Source organism: Carassius auratus, chromosome 10, assembly GCF_003368295.1.
Source record: "Carassius auratus strain Wakin chromosome 10, ASM336829v1, whole genome shotgun sequence".
Lineage (NCBI taxonomy): Eukaryota > Metazoa > Chordata > Actinopteri > Cypriniformes > Cyprinidae > Carassius > Carassius auratus.
Genome location: NC_039252.1, coordinates 9,579,383 through 9,596,058, shown reverse-complemented (window position 1 = coordinate 9,596,058; position 16,676 = coordinate 9,579,383). Strand labels below are relative to the sequence as shown.

Sequence of the window (16,676 nt, the reverse complement as noted above, 5' to 3'; positions counted from 1 at the left end):
ATAATAACTTCTATGAACATGGCTTGTGTTTTAAAAACTAGATTTTTTAGAGATTTTTTTTTTTGTTTTGTCAGTAGAAAAATGTAAAACATTTAAACATGCCCTTTACATTTTTTTTAGGTTGGGAATTAATTATATATATAAAAAAAATACAGTAAAAATATTAATATCATAAAATATTATTGCGATTTGAAACAACTGTTTTCTAATTTTTAATATATTTAAAAATGTAATATAGTCTTGTGATAAAAAAGCTGAAATTTCAGCATCATTACTGCAGTCATCAGTGTCACGTGATCCTTCAGGAATCATAATATGTTGATTGGTGCTCAAGAAACAAAGTTAAGTGTTGAAACAGTTCAGCTGCTTAACATTTTTGTGAAGAGTGATTTTTTTTTTTCAGGATTCCCCATTGAATAGAAGGTTTAAAAGAATGAATGTGAACTAGCCTATATAAGTTTTTTACAACATTATAAATGTCTTCACTGTTACCTATCTAAAAATCTGAGTGTATATATATCAACAATGCATCGTCATTATCTGGGTTTTGCAGCTTTGATGCCATTCAGCGCAGACACACCACCCTGAGAGAGAAGTGCCGCAGACAGGCCGTCCGAGGCCCTGCGTACATGTTCAGCGAGAGAGGCACCAGTCTGACTGAAGAGGAGGAGCGTTTCCTAGATGCCGCAGAGTACGGAAACATCCCTGTGGTCCGTAAGATGCTTGAAGAGTCCAAGACTCTAAATGTAAACTGTGTGGACTACATGGGTCAGAATGCATTGCAGCTTGCTGTAGGAAACGAGCACTTGGAGGTCACAGAACTGTTGCTGAAGAAAGAAGGGCTGGCGCGAGTGGGTGATGCCCTCCTGTTAGCCATCAGCAAAGGATATGTGCGGATAGTAGAGGCCATCCTGGCACATCCGGCATTCGAAGGTGGTCTCCGTCTGACTCTGAGTCCCCTGGAGCAACAGCTACGAGATGATGACTTCTACGCGTACGATGAAGACGGGACTCGCTTTTCCCAGGACATCACGCCTATGATTCTGGCGGCCCACTGCAAGGAGTACGAGATCGTGCACATTTTGTTACTCAAGGGGGCTCGCATTGAGAAACCCCACGACTATTTCTGCAAGTGTGGCGAGTGTGCGGAGAAACAGAAGCAGGATTCTTTCAGCCATTCACGATCGAGGATGAACGCCTATAAAGGCCTCGCCAGTGCTGCATATCTGTCCCTGTCTAGTGAAGACCCTGTGCTCACAGCGCTGCAGCTCAGCAATGAGTTGGCACAACTCGCCAACATCGAGACTGAATTTAAGGTGAGGAGGTGCACAGAAACCCTCTATCTAGAAGTGTCACTCAAAATCAAAGGCCCAAATTCACAGACTACATAAGGAGTTTGTGTTGTGTCGAAATAAAAATACATATTTTTTTAAAGGATAGTTCACCCAAAAATTAAAATTTATTCACACTCATGTTGTTCCTAACCTGTATTACTTTGTGTGGGACATAATATATATATATATATATGTGTGTGTGTGTGTGTGTGTGTGTGTGTGTGAGAACAGAAGAAGAAAAGTCATTCCAAGGTTTGGAACAACATAAGAAAGCCGATTTCCAATAAAATAAAATGTTAAAATATATATATTTTTTTTCATGTTTGGTTAATAATATGACGTTAAATGCCAAAAGTCCACATTATGATATATGAAGTCATAATCATTATTATTTTTATTTTATTTTTTAATTGTCAATTGTCTTTTTTAAAGTCATAATTATAAATTAAAGTAAAAATGTTGTCAAAAATATTTCTGAAATTAAACATCATATGTTTGACATAAATCATAGTTGTATTTATGATATTATAAATATATATTGACAAATAAACATAACTCATCAGTTCATAAGTATATTAATAAATATGACAAAAAGTTTCAGTCAGTTTCAACCTTTTGTAATAACTTAATTGTTCATGTCATAATTATGACTTTTCATTTTAAAATGTTGACTTATGTCTCAGTAGTTTTTGTTGTAATTTTTACTTTTTATGTCATAATTCTTATCTTATGATTTCAAATATTTATTTATGAACCTATTACTTTCCTGAAACCATAACTTATTCGATTATTACTAATTATTACCTGGATCAGAGTGTCAGATGTCAGAAATATACATTGTGATTATTTATTTTAAAAGGTAGAGCTGTTGATAGTATAAAAAAAAAATCATAATTTATCTTGTGATTTCTGACTTAAATATGAAACTATACATTTATAAATTGGAAAATTGGTTAAAAAAATGTATGTCAATCATTTATTTAGTACATAAATGTATCATGTTTAACCCTAACATTTTTATTATTTTTATTTTTTTGGCTACAGTAAGTTGAATCACTATGAATCATTATGTACTTTCTGCATAATACAAATTCCTTTAAGGCGCTCTCATGATTATTTCAAAGCAAAGCTTTTCAGTTAATCTAGGAAGTGTCCATTCGTGAAAAGTATGCTCGTGGCCCTGTAATGAGCTGCATCTCTCTGAAAGAAACGTCTACACTCATTCGAGCTCACAGACCAGCAGATTATTCCACACAAAAACCAATTTCCCACCCTTGAGATTACCCTCATTATAAATTAGAGGCTTTTCGATGACAGTTTCTGGTTCAGTAGAACCTCTCCACACAACACTTTTCCAAAAAAGAACCGTTTCTCTAGAGAGCTTCATGCGCTTTGCCGACGTGTATTGTTTTATATTTAACTATGTAGAGGAAAAGTTCTTCACTCGACGTCACTCTGGGGAAATATCTAATCAGGAGTTCTCAAATCCAGACAATTTTTTTTCCCTTATTGTGGTTTGTGAGCTATTAATTGAAACTGCTCCATCGAGAGCTTCCTGTAATCACCCCGTTATTATTCTCTCATCACCGTTTTTCTCTACAGACGATCACTTTGACAGCTGTAATGGCGTGTCAGTGATTCCGCTTCTGTAATTCCACATAAAACGTTTGTTCTCCTAAACTACTGCGACGTTATAATTAGCAGGATGGGCTTCTCATGGGTGCCCTCCATTAGGTACATTTCTGTTTGAGAAGGTCTGATGCAAACATCAATCAGACTTCCATTTGGAGGTGCACATGGGACTTCCATGAATTCACACGCATCCGTGTCTTTCACAGCAGAGCGTTCACTGTTGGCTAGATGCAATTTGGGTCCCAGTTGGAGTGAATGATTTTTTTTTACAAGTGATTAATAGCCCGCCTGAAGTCATAATGCTGTCGCTTTGTTTTGTTTCAGAATGACTACAGGAAGCTCTCCATGCAGTGTAAGGACTTTGTGGTTGGTGTTCTGGATCTGTGCAGAAACACGGAGGAGGTGGAGGCCATTTTGAATGGAGATGTGGACCAGAGCCCCCCGAGCGAACACCACCGGCCCTGCCTTAGCCGGGTCAAACTGGCCATTAAATATGAAGTCAAGAAGGTACTTGGAAATGATTTATAGACTAAAGTGGAAGTGGTTTCCCAAGAAAATGTCTAATTCAGTGCTGTCCCTGCAGTTTGTGGCTCATCCGAACTGCCAGCAGCAGTTACTGACGCTGTGGTATGAGAATCTATCAGGCCTTAGGCAGCAGTCAATCGGCGTGAAGTGCTGGACAGTGCTGGGAGTGATGGTCGGCCTGCCATTTCTTGCTATTGCATATTGGATTATGCCCTGCAGCAAGGTTCATCATCGTCATTCAGAATCAATTCATTTAATACCATTGGGCAGACTTCTCTTTTTCTTCCATTGCTAAATGTAGTTCTGCGTTTGCTCTTTTCTCCAGGTGGGCCAGGTTCTCCGCAGTCCCTTTATGAAGTTTGTCGCTCACGCCGTCTCATTCACCCTCTTCCTCTGTCTCCTGGTTCTCAATGCCTCTGACCGCTTCGCAGGAGTCAAAAACCTTCCCAACGAAACCATAACTGATCATCCACGGCAGATCTTTCGCCTTAAAACCACTCAGTTCTCCTGGACAGAGATGTTGATAATGGAATGGGTGCTTGGTGAGTATCAGTCAAGCATCATAAGCCTAGATTTTAGGCAATCTTGGGTCAAAAAGAGTGCGAATAAAATAAGAAATCTCTTAGAAAGTAGCACTATTAAAACCTTGAATGCAGGTGAGTTTTCACATTTACCATTGCTTCATTTCATTGACAGAATCAATCGCTCAAATAGGAATCAGCACATTTCACTTATGTTGGTCATGCAAAATTGCCACGCTTCAAGCAAGACAATAGTAAACAGTCAATTGTTCAGTTAAAGTCAGTTCATTGCAGTTGTAATAACTCGTAACCCCATTTCTTTTCTTTGATTCCCCTGATCAGGAATGATCTGGACGGAGTGTAAGGAGGTTTGGGCTGATGGACCACGAGAATACATCATGCATTTGTGGAATGTGTTAGACTTCGGCATGCTATCGGTCTTCGTGGCATCATTCACTGCACGCTTCATGGCTTTCCTGCGAGCCTCCCATGCACAGCTGTATGTGGATTTGTACGTGACTAATGCAGACTTGATTAATGTCTCATTACCAGAAGACGTGGCCTACTTCACTTACGGTATTGTAGCAAAAATAACGAATCTGTATATTCAAGAAATGAAAATCTAAAGTGAACTGTAAAATACTGTATCAGTATAAAAGACCAGGTCTGTTTCTGTTCTCAATCATATGCTTAATATGCATGCATGCTGCACAGACTATCTTGCAGGTGTCTGAAATGAAACAAAAGGCTGCCATCAAGTGGTGACACCAAAAAAATGCCTCTTCTCTCTCAGCCAGGAACAGGTGGCGTCCCTCAGATCCTCAGCTCATCTCCGAGGGCTTGTACTCCATCGCTGTGGTGCTCAGTTTCTCACGGATCGCCTACGTCCTGCCGGCAAACGAGAGTTTCGGACCCTTACAAATATCTCTTGGGCGCACGGTGAAGGATATTTTTAAATTCATGGTCATCTTCATCATGGTCTTCCTTGCCTTCATGATTGGCATGTTTAATTTGTATTCCTACTACTTGGGAGCTAAATATAATCCTGCCTTCACCACGTGAGTCCAAAAATGTTACAATGAAAAATATTATATTTCAAATTTAATTGTTAAAGGGATAGATCACCAAGAAAAAAAAAATACATCTATCATTTATTCCCCACTGTTTTGATACAAATTAGAGGCTTTTACACAAAACACAAAAGTAGATGTTTTGCAGAATGTTTTGCAACAAAAGCTCAGACAATATCTAAATAACGAAATAAATAAATGTATGTATTTGTTAGTTTGTTCCACCAATAAAAGAAAGTTGTACATGTACTGAAAACATGATACTATTTTTGCCAAGCACTATTTTTGAATGTTTCACTAACATTTTGCATGTATGTATCTGTTGCAGGGTAGAGGAAAGCTTTAAAACCCTGTTCTGGTCCATCTTTGGTTTATCTGAGGTGATCTCTGTGGTTCTGAAGTACGATCATAAATTCATTGAGAACATTGGGTACGTGCTCTTTGGGGTCTATAATGTCACAATGGTGGTGGTCCTGCTCAACATGCTCATAGCCATGATCAACCACTCATACCAGGAGATCGAGGTGAGACAAATGTCTTTGTGAAAAAAAATAAAAAATAAATAAATAAAAAAATATTCAAAAGGACAGTTTGTAATGCATATGTTTATATTTGTGTGTGTGAGAACAGGAGGACGCTGATGTAGAATGGAAGTTTGCCCGTGCAAAGCTGTGGCTCTCCTATTTTGATGAAGGCAGCACTCTTCCACCCCCCTTTAATCTAATGCCCAGCCCCAAATCCTTCTATTACATGGCTCAGCGCACTAAAGCATGCCTCGTGAGTTTATGCAAGGCCAGGGTTCGTAGCAACAGCGGCCAGCAGGACATGGGAATGGCCAATTCACGCTCTAAGGTCAGAGATCAGCAAGGATTTTCAAACTGTCCAAATGTAGAAATTGCAGGTTTGTAATTTTGATATCTTTTCAGCTTGGCCGGTTTCGACCTTACCATGCGCAAGAGGGCTTCACGGTTAGAAATCCTATCAAACATCCCACAAGATATCAGGTACTGATTGAAGTATTGACAAATACTTCATATTGCGAAATGTCTTTCTAAACATTCTTACTCTCACAGAAACTCATGAAGCGTCTCATCAAGCGGTATGTCCTAAAAGCCCAAATTGACAGTGAAAGTGATGAGATCAATGAAGGTAAGATTCATTTATTCATCCATTAATGTCTCTTTTGTGATTTACTTGTGTTGCCATAAACACATTTCTTTGATTGATGTCTAGCAATAAACCGTAAAGTGTTAAAAATGTCCATAACTGTGATTTTGATGCCAAGTTTTACTTGAAACCCTTTAAACCCTTCTTTTCATGTGGCTTTTCTCCTCAGGTGAGTTGAAGGAAATCAAGCAGGACATTTCCAGCCTCCGCTACGAGCTCCTGGAGGAAAAGTCACAGGCCACTGAAGAACTTGCTGAACTGATTCAGGAGCTTGGAGACAAACTCAGCAAAGGAACCAAGAGACCATGAAAAATGATCTCTTGTGATCGTAGCTGAAAGTGTCCTGGGCCAAGTCTAGATCTGCTGAAATATTTAGTCTCTTTATACTCTTAATCTGTTTTAGACTTTGGTTTGTGAAGGTATGATTTGTGTGTAGGATGCAATTGAATAAAGTAATTTAATAACTCTAACTCAGGAGAGACGCAATGCTGTAGAATAATAATACATTCAGATGAATGTATGATCAAAGTATCTATATTATTAACATGACAACAAAGCTAAATGTGTTAGTACTGACATTAGTTCTCAGTCCAGGTCCTGTCTCCCAGATATGGTTTTGGGGGTATGAAGTGTGGGTTAATGATAAAAATAACATAGTCATCCTAAATGTGCACGGGGGAACTCCAGGACCTGGACAAAGATGCAATACCCCCCCCCCCCCCCCCCCCCCTTACATCATTTATCATGAAGAAATATATGATTATATTTTGTCTAAAGAAAATTAAGTCTTTTTTTAAGTTTTACATTGTGACATTATTTCAATGAGAGTTAAGTATATTTCCCTTCCAAGTCAATAATGCAGTAAAACTAAATAATTGTCTTTTCTCAAAACAAACAAACATAAAAGTCACAATGCAAACTGATCCTAATGGAAGGCTTGGTTTTCTTTATGTAAAGTAGAAGTGAATTAAAACAACAGGGATGTGTGTGTTAGAACTAAATATTATGACAATGTATTGTCAGGTTTCAGTATAAAAATAAAATAGTTAAAGTGCCTGCTTATACTTAAGTTATTGATAGCATGTTTCAATATTAGTATTTTGTTTAAACAAACATGTAACGTTTTTCTTGCAGAGTTGGCGTTTTGAAACAAACCACAAATAATTGTGTGCTTTTATAACAGAAAGGGTGCATCTCATAAAAAGTGTCAAGAGTGTGGGTCGTATTTTAACTAAAAAGAAAATTAAGATGTTAAAGGTTTTATTTTGCTTAATTAAATTAAGAATTATATTGTTATTATACCATTATAAAAATAATCTAATTTAAAACAGAATTTACCAAACTACAAATAAATAAATGCATTACAGTAATAAAGGGGTGGACATTTTATTTTTTAAGCACAATAATGCATACATTTTTTTTTACTATTTAATTACTTATTGTTAGTATAATATTCTTGTTATTTTTATTTTGTATTGATTTGTTATGTGGGTTGTCACCAGTGTTGGGCTAGTTACTCAAAAAAAAAAAATATATATATATATATAAATAACTCATTGCCAGTTACTCCAAAAGTAATATTATTATGTTGGTTATTAATTTCTGGCAACAGTAATTAGTTACACTACTTTTCTTCCTCCACACATAAGTTGAATATCTTCCCCATTAAATTCTTCCAAAATGTTACTAAGAATATATTTATGCCTCATCATTTAACCAAAATCCACATTGGATCACAGTGTGATTGATAGTAACGTTTACGTAAAAGTGTTGTATCAATCTCATTAATTGTCACTGTAGCAATACGATTACATTCCATGATGTAGGCTATTTTATTAAAAGAAACCATGTTTTCAAGTGTATAAGAAAATGTTTCATTCACTAGAAAGATTTTATTATTTTTATATCGTGATCAGAGGGATGTGGCCATGTAAAGCCAGAGTACAGTAATAACACAACTTCCATAATGCCACAACGTGCACATCAGTGTTCAGAAAATCTTTTCTCCTGACAAAATCAATGTAATGGCAATATTTATATCCACTGAATGTAAGCTTTTTCATTTCCCATATGCCTGCTGCATATGCAAAAAAATATGAAAATAAATCTAGGAATTATTGGATTGTTGGACTTTAAATCAAAAGGGGTTGACCATCGAAAGGAATAGTAGCTGTAATTGTATTCCTGAAATCTTGGTAATAATTAGTTACACAACCAATAACTGTAGTAACTTTTAATAATATCACTTGTAACGAGTTACTGCCCAACACTGGTTGTCACTAAATAAAGCATTTAAAAAAAATCCTAAAAAGTAATTGTTCCACCCTTTTTGTTTGACAGTAAAGTCTTCCAATCACATAGCTCCAAATACACCCCCATGCGTGGCGTTTTCAGGAAGTGATACTAAATGGAATTTCTGCCTTTCCCCCCCACGTGAGCCTCCACCGAAGCACCACGCGCAGGCAGCAGGACCAAACCGGCTGCTAACGATAAGTGTATCACGTCACTGACAAACAGCGGCGCGCGAGCTGTGGACCACAAAGTAACTGCCGTACGGACGCGGCGGAGCGGATAATTCTAGTCTGTGAGTACAGTGCGATAATGTCCGATAACAAAATTGTTACCAGAAACTGGACCACGTTTAAAAAAAAAATCATAACTAAAGGATGGTTTCGCGCGATCGGCGCGTGGCAGGGATGTTCTCGGGCGCGAGAGGCCCGCGTGCAGGGTTGATTTAGCCATTTAGCGCCTGCAACTTTAGTCGAGATTTTCTCTTCTAAGTTACTCACAACATACGTTCTTTTAATCAAATAACAATTCTGTCTGATCCCCGCTCGGTCCTTTCAGAATTACATTGTGAACGATCCTCTTTGGGGGAAAAACTGCTAATCAAGCACTTGGCGCTAGCAAGCTAAAGTTGGATTCTCTTTTTCAGCAGGTCCAGACCGCGCGAGGAAGATGGCGGACGACCCCAGCGCAGCGGACAGGAACGTGGAAATCTGGAAGATTAAGAAGTTGATCAAAAGCCTTGAGGCGGCTAGAGGGTGAGGCTCTCTCCGTCAGATCCTCTAGATTTGTTTACAGCTGTTGAATGACAAACAGTCGCACCGTCGATGTGCTATTCGTCTCGTTCTTTTGGGGGGACCACATGCTAACCAGCGTGCTAACAGCTGTTGGGGAGAGCAGCATGGTGTACGGAGAACGAGACCGCGCACTGGACAGCGCTTCATTTCGAGAGTTATGTTGGTTTTAGGTTAAAGAGCGGGAAACGTTATATGTGGTGTCGTTTGACATGTAAAACTCTTTATGGATGAAGCCTTAAAATGGGTTGGTGGATGTGACGTTTGTTAAATGGGTGCAACCATGCTAACGTTACATGTTTTGTTTCTCTTAAATGTTATCATTTTTTTTTATTAAAGTCGTTTTAATATCACAGTATTAACATTGTTGTAGGTGAATATTGTCTTAGTGTTTAATTGCGCAATATAGTCGCCGTTTGTTCATCCCAAAAATTAATTAACGTTATTTGTCATACTCTTAACAGTCATGTTGATCTAAATCGCTTTGATTTTATATTTTTTATTATTCTTTTGTGAAGTATAAAGCGTGTTGCAAAATGTAAGGCTTACAGGGTCATTCCTTTTGTTACCTCTTTGTTTTTCTTTTGTTTTTCAATGAAACCGAATGGTTAAGCAGAATGACAGCCTCAGTCATCTTTTTTTTTGTTTTTTTTTTGTTATGGAACAATGTTAATGAATTGAGTCTATGTAGAACTATCTATTTTATGCCGACTTGAAGATGTATTTGATATCCCTCAACCAGTATGCCCATAAACAGTTTAGATTTTATCATACATTTGCTTGACACTTTATGACAAAGTTAGGTTATTTGATACGTTGTATATACAATTCCACTGAAAAGTTTGGTATCTGTTTATTGTTTATCAAGGATGCTTTCATTAGACATTTGTAATGTTACAAAAAATTCTGTTTAGAATAAATGCTTTTATTTTTTTCAGCAAAGATTACTGAAACAAACTGATCAGTTTACATCAAGATATTAAGGAGCTCTTCAACATTGACAATAATAATTAAATTGATTTAAAAAGGTATATCTTGAGTGCCAAACCAGCATATTCGAAATCGGGATGATTTCTGAAGGATCATGTGACACTGAAGACTGGAGTAATGACTGCTGAATATTCAACTTGCCATAACAGTAATACACTTTAAAATATTTAAATAGATAACACACTTTAAATTCTGAAAATATCACTGTTTTTACTGTATTTTGAGCAAATGCTGGCTTGGTGAGCATGATAACTGATAAAAAAAAAAAAAAAAAAAAAATCTTTCAGACCCTAAACTTTTGAAACTGTGTGTTAATGAAAGTCTCAGCCTGCTCTTATATTTCTGTAATAATGCTTCTTTCTCAGAAATGGCACCAGTATGATTTCCCTCATCATCCCACCCAAGGATCAGATTTCACGTGTTGCGAAGATGTTGGCTGATGAGTTCGGCACAGCTTCGAACATCAAGAGCAGAGTCAACAGACTCTCCGTGCTGGGAGCCATTACCTCAGTACAGCAGAGACTCAAACTCTACAACAAAGGTAAATAAGTGGGCTTCGCTTCTTCTATGATCTTTCACAGCCATTTAACTTCTCAGATGATTGAATTTTATTGCACTTGGTATGTTTATCTTTTCCAAAATAGGGCAGTTCAAACATTAACCTGGCAGCTCATATATATTTGCTGTGTATGTGTGGGTACAATGGGGTGTTCCACCTGATTTAATCTTATCAATAGGTGCGGCCTTTCCTGATCCCCCTCCCATAAATCTTCTGTTTATCTTGCAGTGCCTCCTAATGGCCTGGTGGTGTATTGTGGCACCATAGTGACAGAGGAAGGCAAAGAGAAGAAAGTAAACATAGATTTTGAGCCTTTTAAACCAATCAACACATCCTTGTATTTATGTGACAACAAGTTCCATACTGAGGTAATATCTATCTATCTGTCTATCTATCTGTCTGATGTACTAAAACATTGAAACACCTAATATATATAATTTTTTTGTATGCACAGGCTCTAACAGCTCTGCTGTCAGACGACAGCAAGTTCGGTTTCATTGTGATTGATGGTAGTGGTGCCCTGTTTGGGACTTTGCAAGGCAACACAAGGGAGGTGTTGCACAAATTTACTGTGGACCTGCCCAAAAAACACGGTAAACATCTTCAAATTTGCTGAGGCTATTTTCATTCTTTTATGGAATTTAGGGTTTATGAGCTTGATTCCTTTAACTCTAGGTAGAGGAGGACAGTCTGCTCTTCGATTTGCACGTTTGAGGATGGAGAAGAGACATAACTATGTGCGTAAGGTAGCAGAGACTGCTGTGCAACTCTTTGTGTCCAATGACAAGGTCAATGTGGCAGGACTGGTTCTTGCCGGATCGGCCGATTTCAAAACGGAGCTCAGCCAGTCGGACATGTTTGATCCGGTATGTTCTCATGTTTACAGCCTTTATTAATCAGTCCGCTGGTTTTCTGATGTTGGTTCTTCTGCACATGTAGAGGCTACAAGCGAAGGTTCTGAAGCTGGTGGATATATCGTATGGAGGAGAGAATGGTTTTAACCAGGCCATTGAGCTTTCAGCAGAAGTGCTGTCCAATGTTAAGTTCATCCAAGAAAAGAAACTAATAGGTAGTTGATTTACGTGCTTGATAAAGGGAATGGACATGCTGGAAAAAATGTTTGTAATATATAAAACACTGGTAATTGATGTGGTGACCTGTGTCTTTGATTTCAGGCCGATACTTTGATGAGATCAGTCAGGACACAGGGAAGTATTGTTTTGGAGTTGAAGACACACTCAAAGCACTGGAGATGGGAGCGGTGGAGATTCTTATAGTTTACGAGAACCTGGACACTATGCGTTATGTCCTACGCTGTCATGGAGAAAATACTACACCAGAAAATGGTATACACACACCCTGAACTCTCATACTCAGTCTCACAATATTTGCAAAACATAAAAGACTTCCCTTTTCTCATTTTTATAATTTTTTTTATTTTTAATCAGATGAAAAGATACTCTATCTGACACCGGAACAGGAGAAGGACAAGTCTCATTTCACTGACAAGGAGGCAAGTGAAACCATGTCAATCAAATTCAGATGATATGATACAGCTTATCTTTTTTATTTTGAAAAAAGTAATGTAGAAGCAACAATGGCTTTAACTCCTTCCCCCGAGTGACTTTCTTGTGGCGTTTAAGTGCCAAACTCAAGCAACCAATGATCAATTCTCATGGCCTGAAATCAGATCAGCAGCCTATGGGTTGGAACACTTGATCTTTAGACTGTCATCAGCCCATTAGTACCAAGCTTATTGCAGTTCCGTTACGATTTCGCAGGATCTTACATTATGGGTTCTAAAATCTAAGACTGCATTAAATATCAGTGTCATGTGTGTGTTTACAAAATAGAGATCTAGAGTGAGTTATTTTAGATCCCAGTCTTAGCACATTTGTTACATTTGTCAGATGGTCTTAATCCTTAAATCATGGTGAGAAACGGGATCTTCAGGTTTCACAGAAACTTGTATAGTTCATGCAGCTCAGAGCAAAGGAGTGAAGAATTAAACTGTAGGAACTATAATTTTGGCTTTTTCAAAGAATCTCCCAGTTAACTTTTTTTTTTTTTTTTTTTTTTTTTTAAATGTGAAAACTATTTTAATAATCTGAAGAACCTTTTTTTTTTCTACCATGAAGAACTTTTTGTGTAATGGAAAGGTTCAGTGGATGCTGAAGAAGGTTCTTGTAACCATTGATGCCAATAAAGCAGCTTTACTTTTAGTAGTGTTGAACATTCTGAAATTCTTATTGTAAAAACAATTTTGCTCATAACTGTATCTAAAAGGAAAAATACATGATTAATTGTTTGCACATTTTGTGTAATGTTTGCTTTTCAGTTTAGCCAATGTTGGGTTCAGGCTGGAAGTGTATAATGTTAACAGTACTACGGCTGGAACGATTCCTCGAGTAACTTGATTACAAAAAATGATCGAGGCAAATTCCTCTGCCTCGAAGCCTCTTTTAATTTATTTTAAATCTCATGTCAGGTTCTTTAGCAATGATTATTTTTAAATGTGACACAACGCGTTTACGTCACCCACAAAGCGGAAGGAGACACAAGCGCTGAGTCCGAAATCGCATACTGCAAGGAGTCAGCAGTGTTTTGATTTGAGGGCGCAGGCAAACGTAAAGAGAACGTCGTGGCGTGTGTCCATTGCAAGATAGAGCTGGCATACCACAACTAGGGCCCTATGACTTCCGCAATGCAGAAAACGCGGAGGGAACCACAGAATCCACTCATAAAAACGGAATTAAAGTTTAACGCGGAATGGCACGGAATTTGCCAAATTTTGTATGAATTAATCAAAAATAGGTCATTGCACTTACATCAAATCACGATATGGACTAATATCTGTAAATATTAAGCCAGAACAGTCTATTTAAATATAAATCCTGCGTGTTCTGCGTGTCTGTGTTAATGAATTGTGCAGAAGCATGACTTCCTTTATCAAACATACTGAAGCGCGTGGCGCTCCGGTGATTTCAGCGTCTGCGGTCTCAATAAATAAGGAGGTGAACACATGAACAACATCTCCAGAACTGCTCTGACAGTCTCTTTGTGAGCATTTGACCGTTTGATTTGAGTAAAACTAACGTCACATCACATACACAGAACTGTAAAGGTACGTAAACTCGTCAAAATAAAAGTCCGGTTAAAGACTACTGTTCAGCAGAACGTACATAGCCTACTACTAAAAAAAAAATCCAACTTTTTTTATTTAATGTTTAATCACACAACATTTCTTCCATGTATTATTTTTAATAGTAAATCCCCTTTGTTTACCAAAAAGTTAAGTTAATGTTCAGTAATTAAAAGATAAATTAAATTAATGTTTTATGTGTTTAATGTTTAATGTGCAATGCTTTATTTAAAACCCCAATTGAATGGCACTTAAATGCACTTAATTCATCTGTCAACTTTGTCATTGTTCACAGTACAAGTACAGACAGAGAAACAATGGGTAATAATTAAATGTTTATTTTTGATGTATGCATTGCATTCTATGCATTTAAAAAATAAAAATTCCTAAAAAAGGAAACTTTTGTTCATTTTAAGAGACCCAGGAGTCTTATTTTCTCTTGCATAATTAATATTGCACTTTAATATTAATTATATTTTTGGTAGACTACTCGATTACTAAAATATTCGATAGCTACAGCCCTAAACAGTACCATATTTTTCTTATTTTAGACAGGTCAGGAGCATGAGCTGATTGAGAGCATGCCGCTGCTTGAGTGGTTCGCCAATAGCTACAAGAAGTTTGGGGCCACGCTGGAAATTGTTACGGACAAAAGCCAGGAGGGTTCACAGTTTGTGAAAGGCTTTGGAGGCATTGGTGGTAAGTGCTCTCTATGGATTATGTTTTGTAGGGAAATGGAAAGACGTTGTCATTATATCAATATCTTTTTTCTTTTTCTTCAGGAATCTTGCGGTACCGGGTGGACTTCCAAGGCATGGATTACCAGGGAGATGATGATGAATTCTTTGATTTAGATGACTACTAGGTAGTCGGGACTAACACAAAATTCAAATATAAGATTTTCCCCCTTCACCTACCCCGCAAATGGGAGAGGAGCGAAGGAGATCAAATCAACAGGAGGGAGAATAAGAATTTGAGAAGATGGCGGGTGGTCTGCGTGTCCCTGGCTTTAGAATACAGCGATTCCATCTCTGGACTGGAAGAGACTGAGTTTTCTCCTCTTCACTAATTACCGGGTCATCGCGGCATGGCCATGGCCCGTCTGCCTGTCCTGCCTCAGCTCTTCACACAAAAAAACCAAACTCTTCTACCCCTCTAATTTCACTCCTTTACTTCCTTTTGCCTCTCCTTTTATAATGGCATCTGCTGCTGTTGTATTTTATTCAGATGTATTATATTTTCTCTTATTCAGTGTATGAAGAAAGCAGTAGCAAATGATTAGATCTGTACTGCTTACCTCTAGCCACCTAAAGCCCATTGCCAGGCCTGCGTTTTCATTTCCCAGTTATCCCAGACTTGATTGGTTGCCTTGTTTCTGCTGTAAACCAGTGTGGAGGTGGTTATGATCTCTGAGCCAGCGGTACACCCTGCTCCTCCCATTGCATTGTGCCCACAGTGAAGTGTTTCTTGCTCTCAAATGGACCATATAGTAACTGGACCCATCCCTTCTTGAAGACTGAGAACCGTCTTTCACAGTACATTGCCCTCACTTGTTTTCCTCAGCCCGCAGGAGATGCTACTTCTCAAAATAAACAATATATGAGTGCCTGAACTTTGCAGTTTCTGAGATATGACAGCACAGTGTACCAGCATTTGGACTTCAGCATCTAACTTAAGCCTCCTGCTGTTTCAGAACATAAAATCTTAGCTCAAGCCTTCAGCACTCATTGGTATTTGACGGCTTTATGCATGGGAATATCCTTTTGGACCGATTACGGGGTAAGGGGTTACTGTGTCAACTGTGATGTGTGAGTGAATATATGTCAGTTTGGCTGTTTAATTCCCTTTTAAAAAGTCACATCTGGGAGTCTGATCCGCCACAGATTACAAGCCTTTAAGTTCTTTCCATTTTTGTCCTGTCATATTTTAACAACAGATTGGTTTTATAAAGGCAAAGCTGCAAATCAATTATTTGGACCTTTTAACAATTGTGGCATGGTTGGTTTTTTGATGCCTACTAAAACGAACACTCAATCCGATAATGTAAAAGGTGAGAAAGAGAGGGGGGGGGGGGGATAATTCAAAACACGGGCCCACATTATTCTAGCAATTATGTTGTATATTTTTTCATTTTCTTTGATCCATCACTATTTTGTATAAATCATTTGTTACATCTGGACACAGACATTAAACGTTCTCATTGTTTGCAAATTGCACTTATAGCTTGTTTATCTTGCGAGAATGTTTCGTCTAGTTTGATAATACTTCGTTTTATGTGTTCGAAGTTTGGCAACATTATTTCGCCTACTATGAGGAAGGCAATCGTGAGCAATTTAACCGGAAAGCAAAGGTTAACATTATTCTGATAGCTTCAGAATTTATTGTTTTATTGAATAGTTTAGACTTACTTAAAATGATAATATTTGGCTGCAAGCCAGAATGTCACCAGCAAACAATCAGAAATATTCTTAATATGTTAATCACTGGGGATAACCCCGATATACACCCTAGCGCCAGACTGCAGCCTATCGCCGTTCATTTTACAATAGGACAAAACCTTTTTGTCATTCGGTGACCAACCACGAATGTTGTTACAGATTACATCTCCCTTCGATTATGACGTACTTTGTCTGTGTGCACCTTAGCAGCAGAAATG

General features: G+C 37.8%; 2 protein-coding genes across 5 annotated transcripts in view; both read left to right on the top strand.

The window, feature by feature from the left end:
* trpc7a (transient receptor potential cation channel, subfamily C, member 7a) overlaps positions 1–6,923 on the top strand; it is a 9,819-nt gene extending 2,896 nt beyond the window's left edge. Inside the window, exons 2-12 of the mRNA XM_026273503.1 lie at positions 554–1,316; positions 3,291–3,473; positions 3,550–3,714; positions 3,817–4,033; positions 4,355–4,588; positions 4,806–5,070; positions 5,411–5,606; positions 5,713–5,934; positions 6,009–6,086; positions 6,156–6,231; positions 6,419–6,923. Of these exons, the coding sequence (XP_026129288.1) occupies positions 554–1,316; positions 3,291–3,473; positions 3,550–3,714; positions 3,817–4,033; positions 4,355–4,588; positions 4,806–5,070; positions 5,411–5,606; positions 5,713–5,934; positions 6,009–6,086; positions 6,156–6,231; positions 6,419–6,558 (2,539 nt within the window). The 3' untranslated portion in view covers positions 6,559–6,923. The remainder of the gene's footprint in view (positions 1–553; positions 1,317–3,290; positions 3,474–3,549; positions 3,715–3,816; positions 4,034–4,354; positions 4,589–4,805; positions 5,071–5,410; positions 5,607–5,712; positions 5,935–6,008; positions 6,087–6,155; positions 6,232–6,418) is intronic.
* A 1,742-nt stretch (positions 6,924–8,665) lies between these two features.
* Positions 8,666–16,231, top strand: LOC113109766 (eukaryotic peptide chain release factor subunit 1-like). 4 transcript variants are annotated; one of them, XM_026273512.1, is made up of 12 exons: positions 8,666–8,833; positions 9,185–9,293; positions 10,358–10,467; positions 10,685–10,860; positions 11,107–11,246; positions 11,333–11,471; positions 11,554–11,744; positions 11,818–11,947; positions 12,054–12,224; positions 12,327–12,391; positions 14,572–14,719; positions 14,803–16,231. In XM_026273512.1, the coding sequence occupies exons 4-12, from the start codon at positions 10,698–10,700 to the stop codon at positions 14,883–14,885; spliced, it is 1,230 nt and encodes a 409-aa protein (XP_026129297.1). In that variant the 5' UTR covers positions 8,666–8,833; positions 9,185–9,293; positions 10,358–10,467; positions 10,685–10,697; the 3' UTR covers positions 14,886–16,231. The 4 variants fall into 4 exon arrangements, with proteins under 4 accessions (XP_026129297.1, XP_026129296.1, XP_026129295.1 ...); XM_026273511.1 differs by lacking the exon at positions 10,358–10,467 and having other exon boundaries at positions 9,188–9,293; XM_026273510.1 differs by lacking the exon at positions 10,358–10,467 and having other exon boundaries at positions 8,667–8,833.
* Positions 16,232–16,676: the final 445 nt, after the last annotated feature.

Bases quoted from the DNA above. Each gene is read 5' to 3' on its own strand.
- LOC113109766 (XM_026273511.1), top strand. From the start codon at position 9,208: ATGGCGGACGACCCCAGCGCAGCGGACAGGAACGTGGAAATCTGGAAG. The intron at 10,861-11,106 runs GTAAATAAGTGG...TTTATCTTGCAG, and splicing joins ACTCAAACTCTACAACAAAG to TGCCTCCTAATGGCCTGGTG. The intron at 12,225-12,326 runs GTATACACACAC...ATTTTTAATCAG, and splicing joins AAATACTACACCAGAAAATG to ATGAAAAGATACTCTATCTG.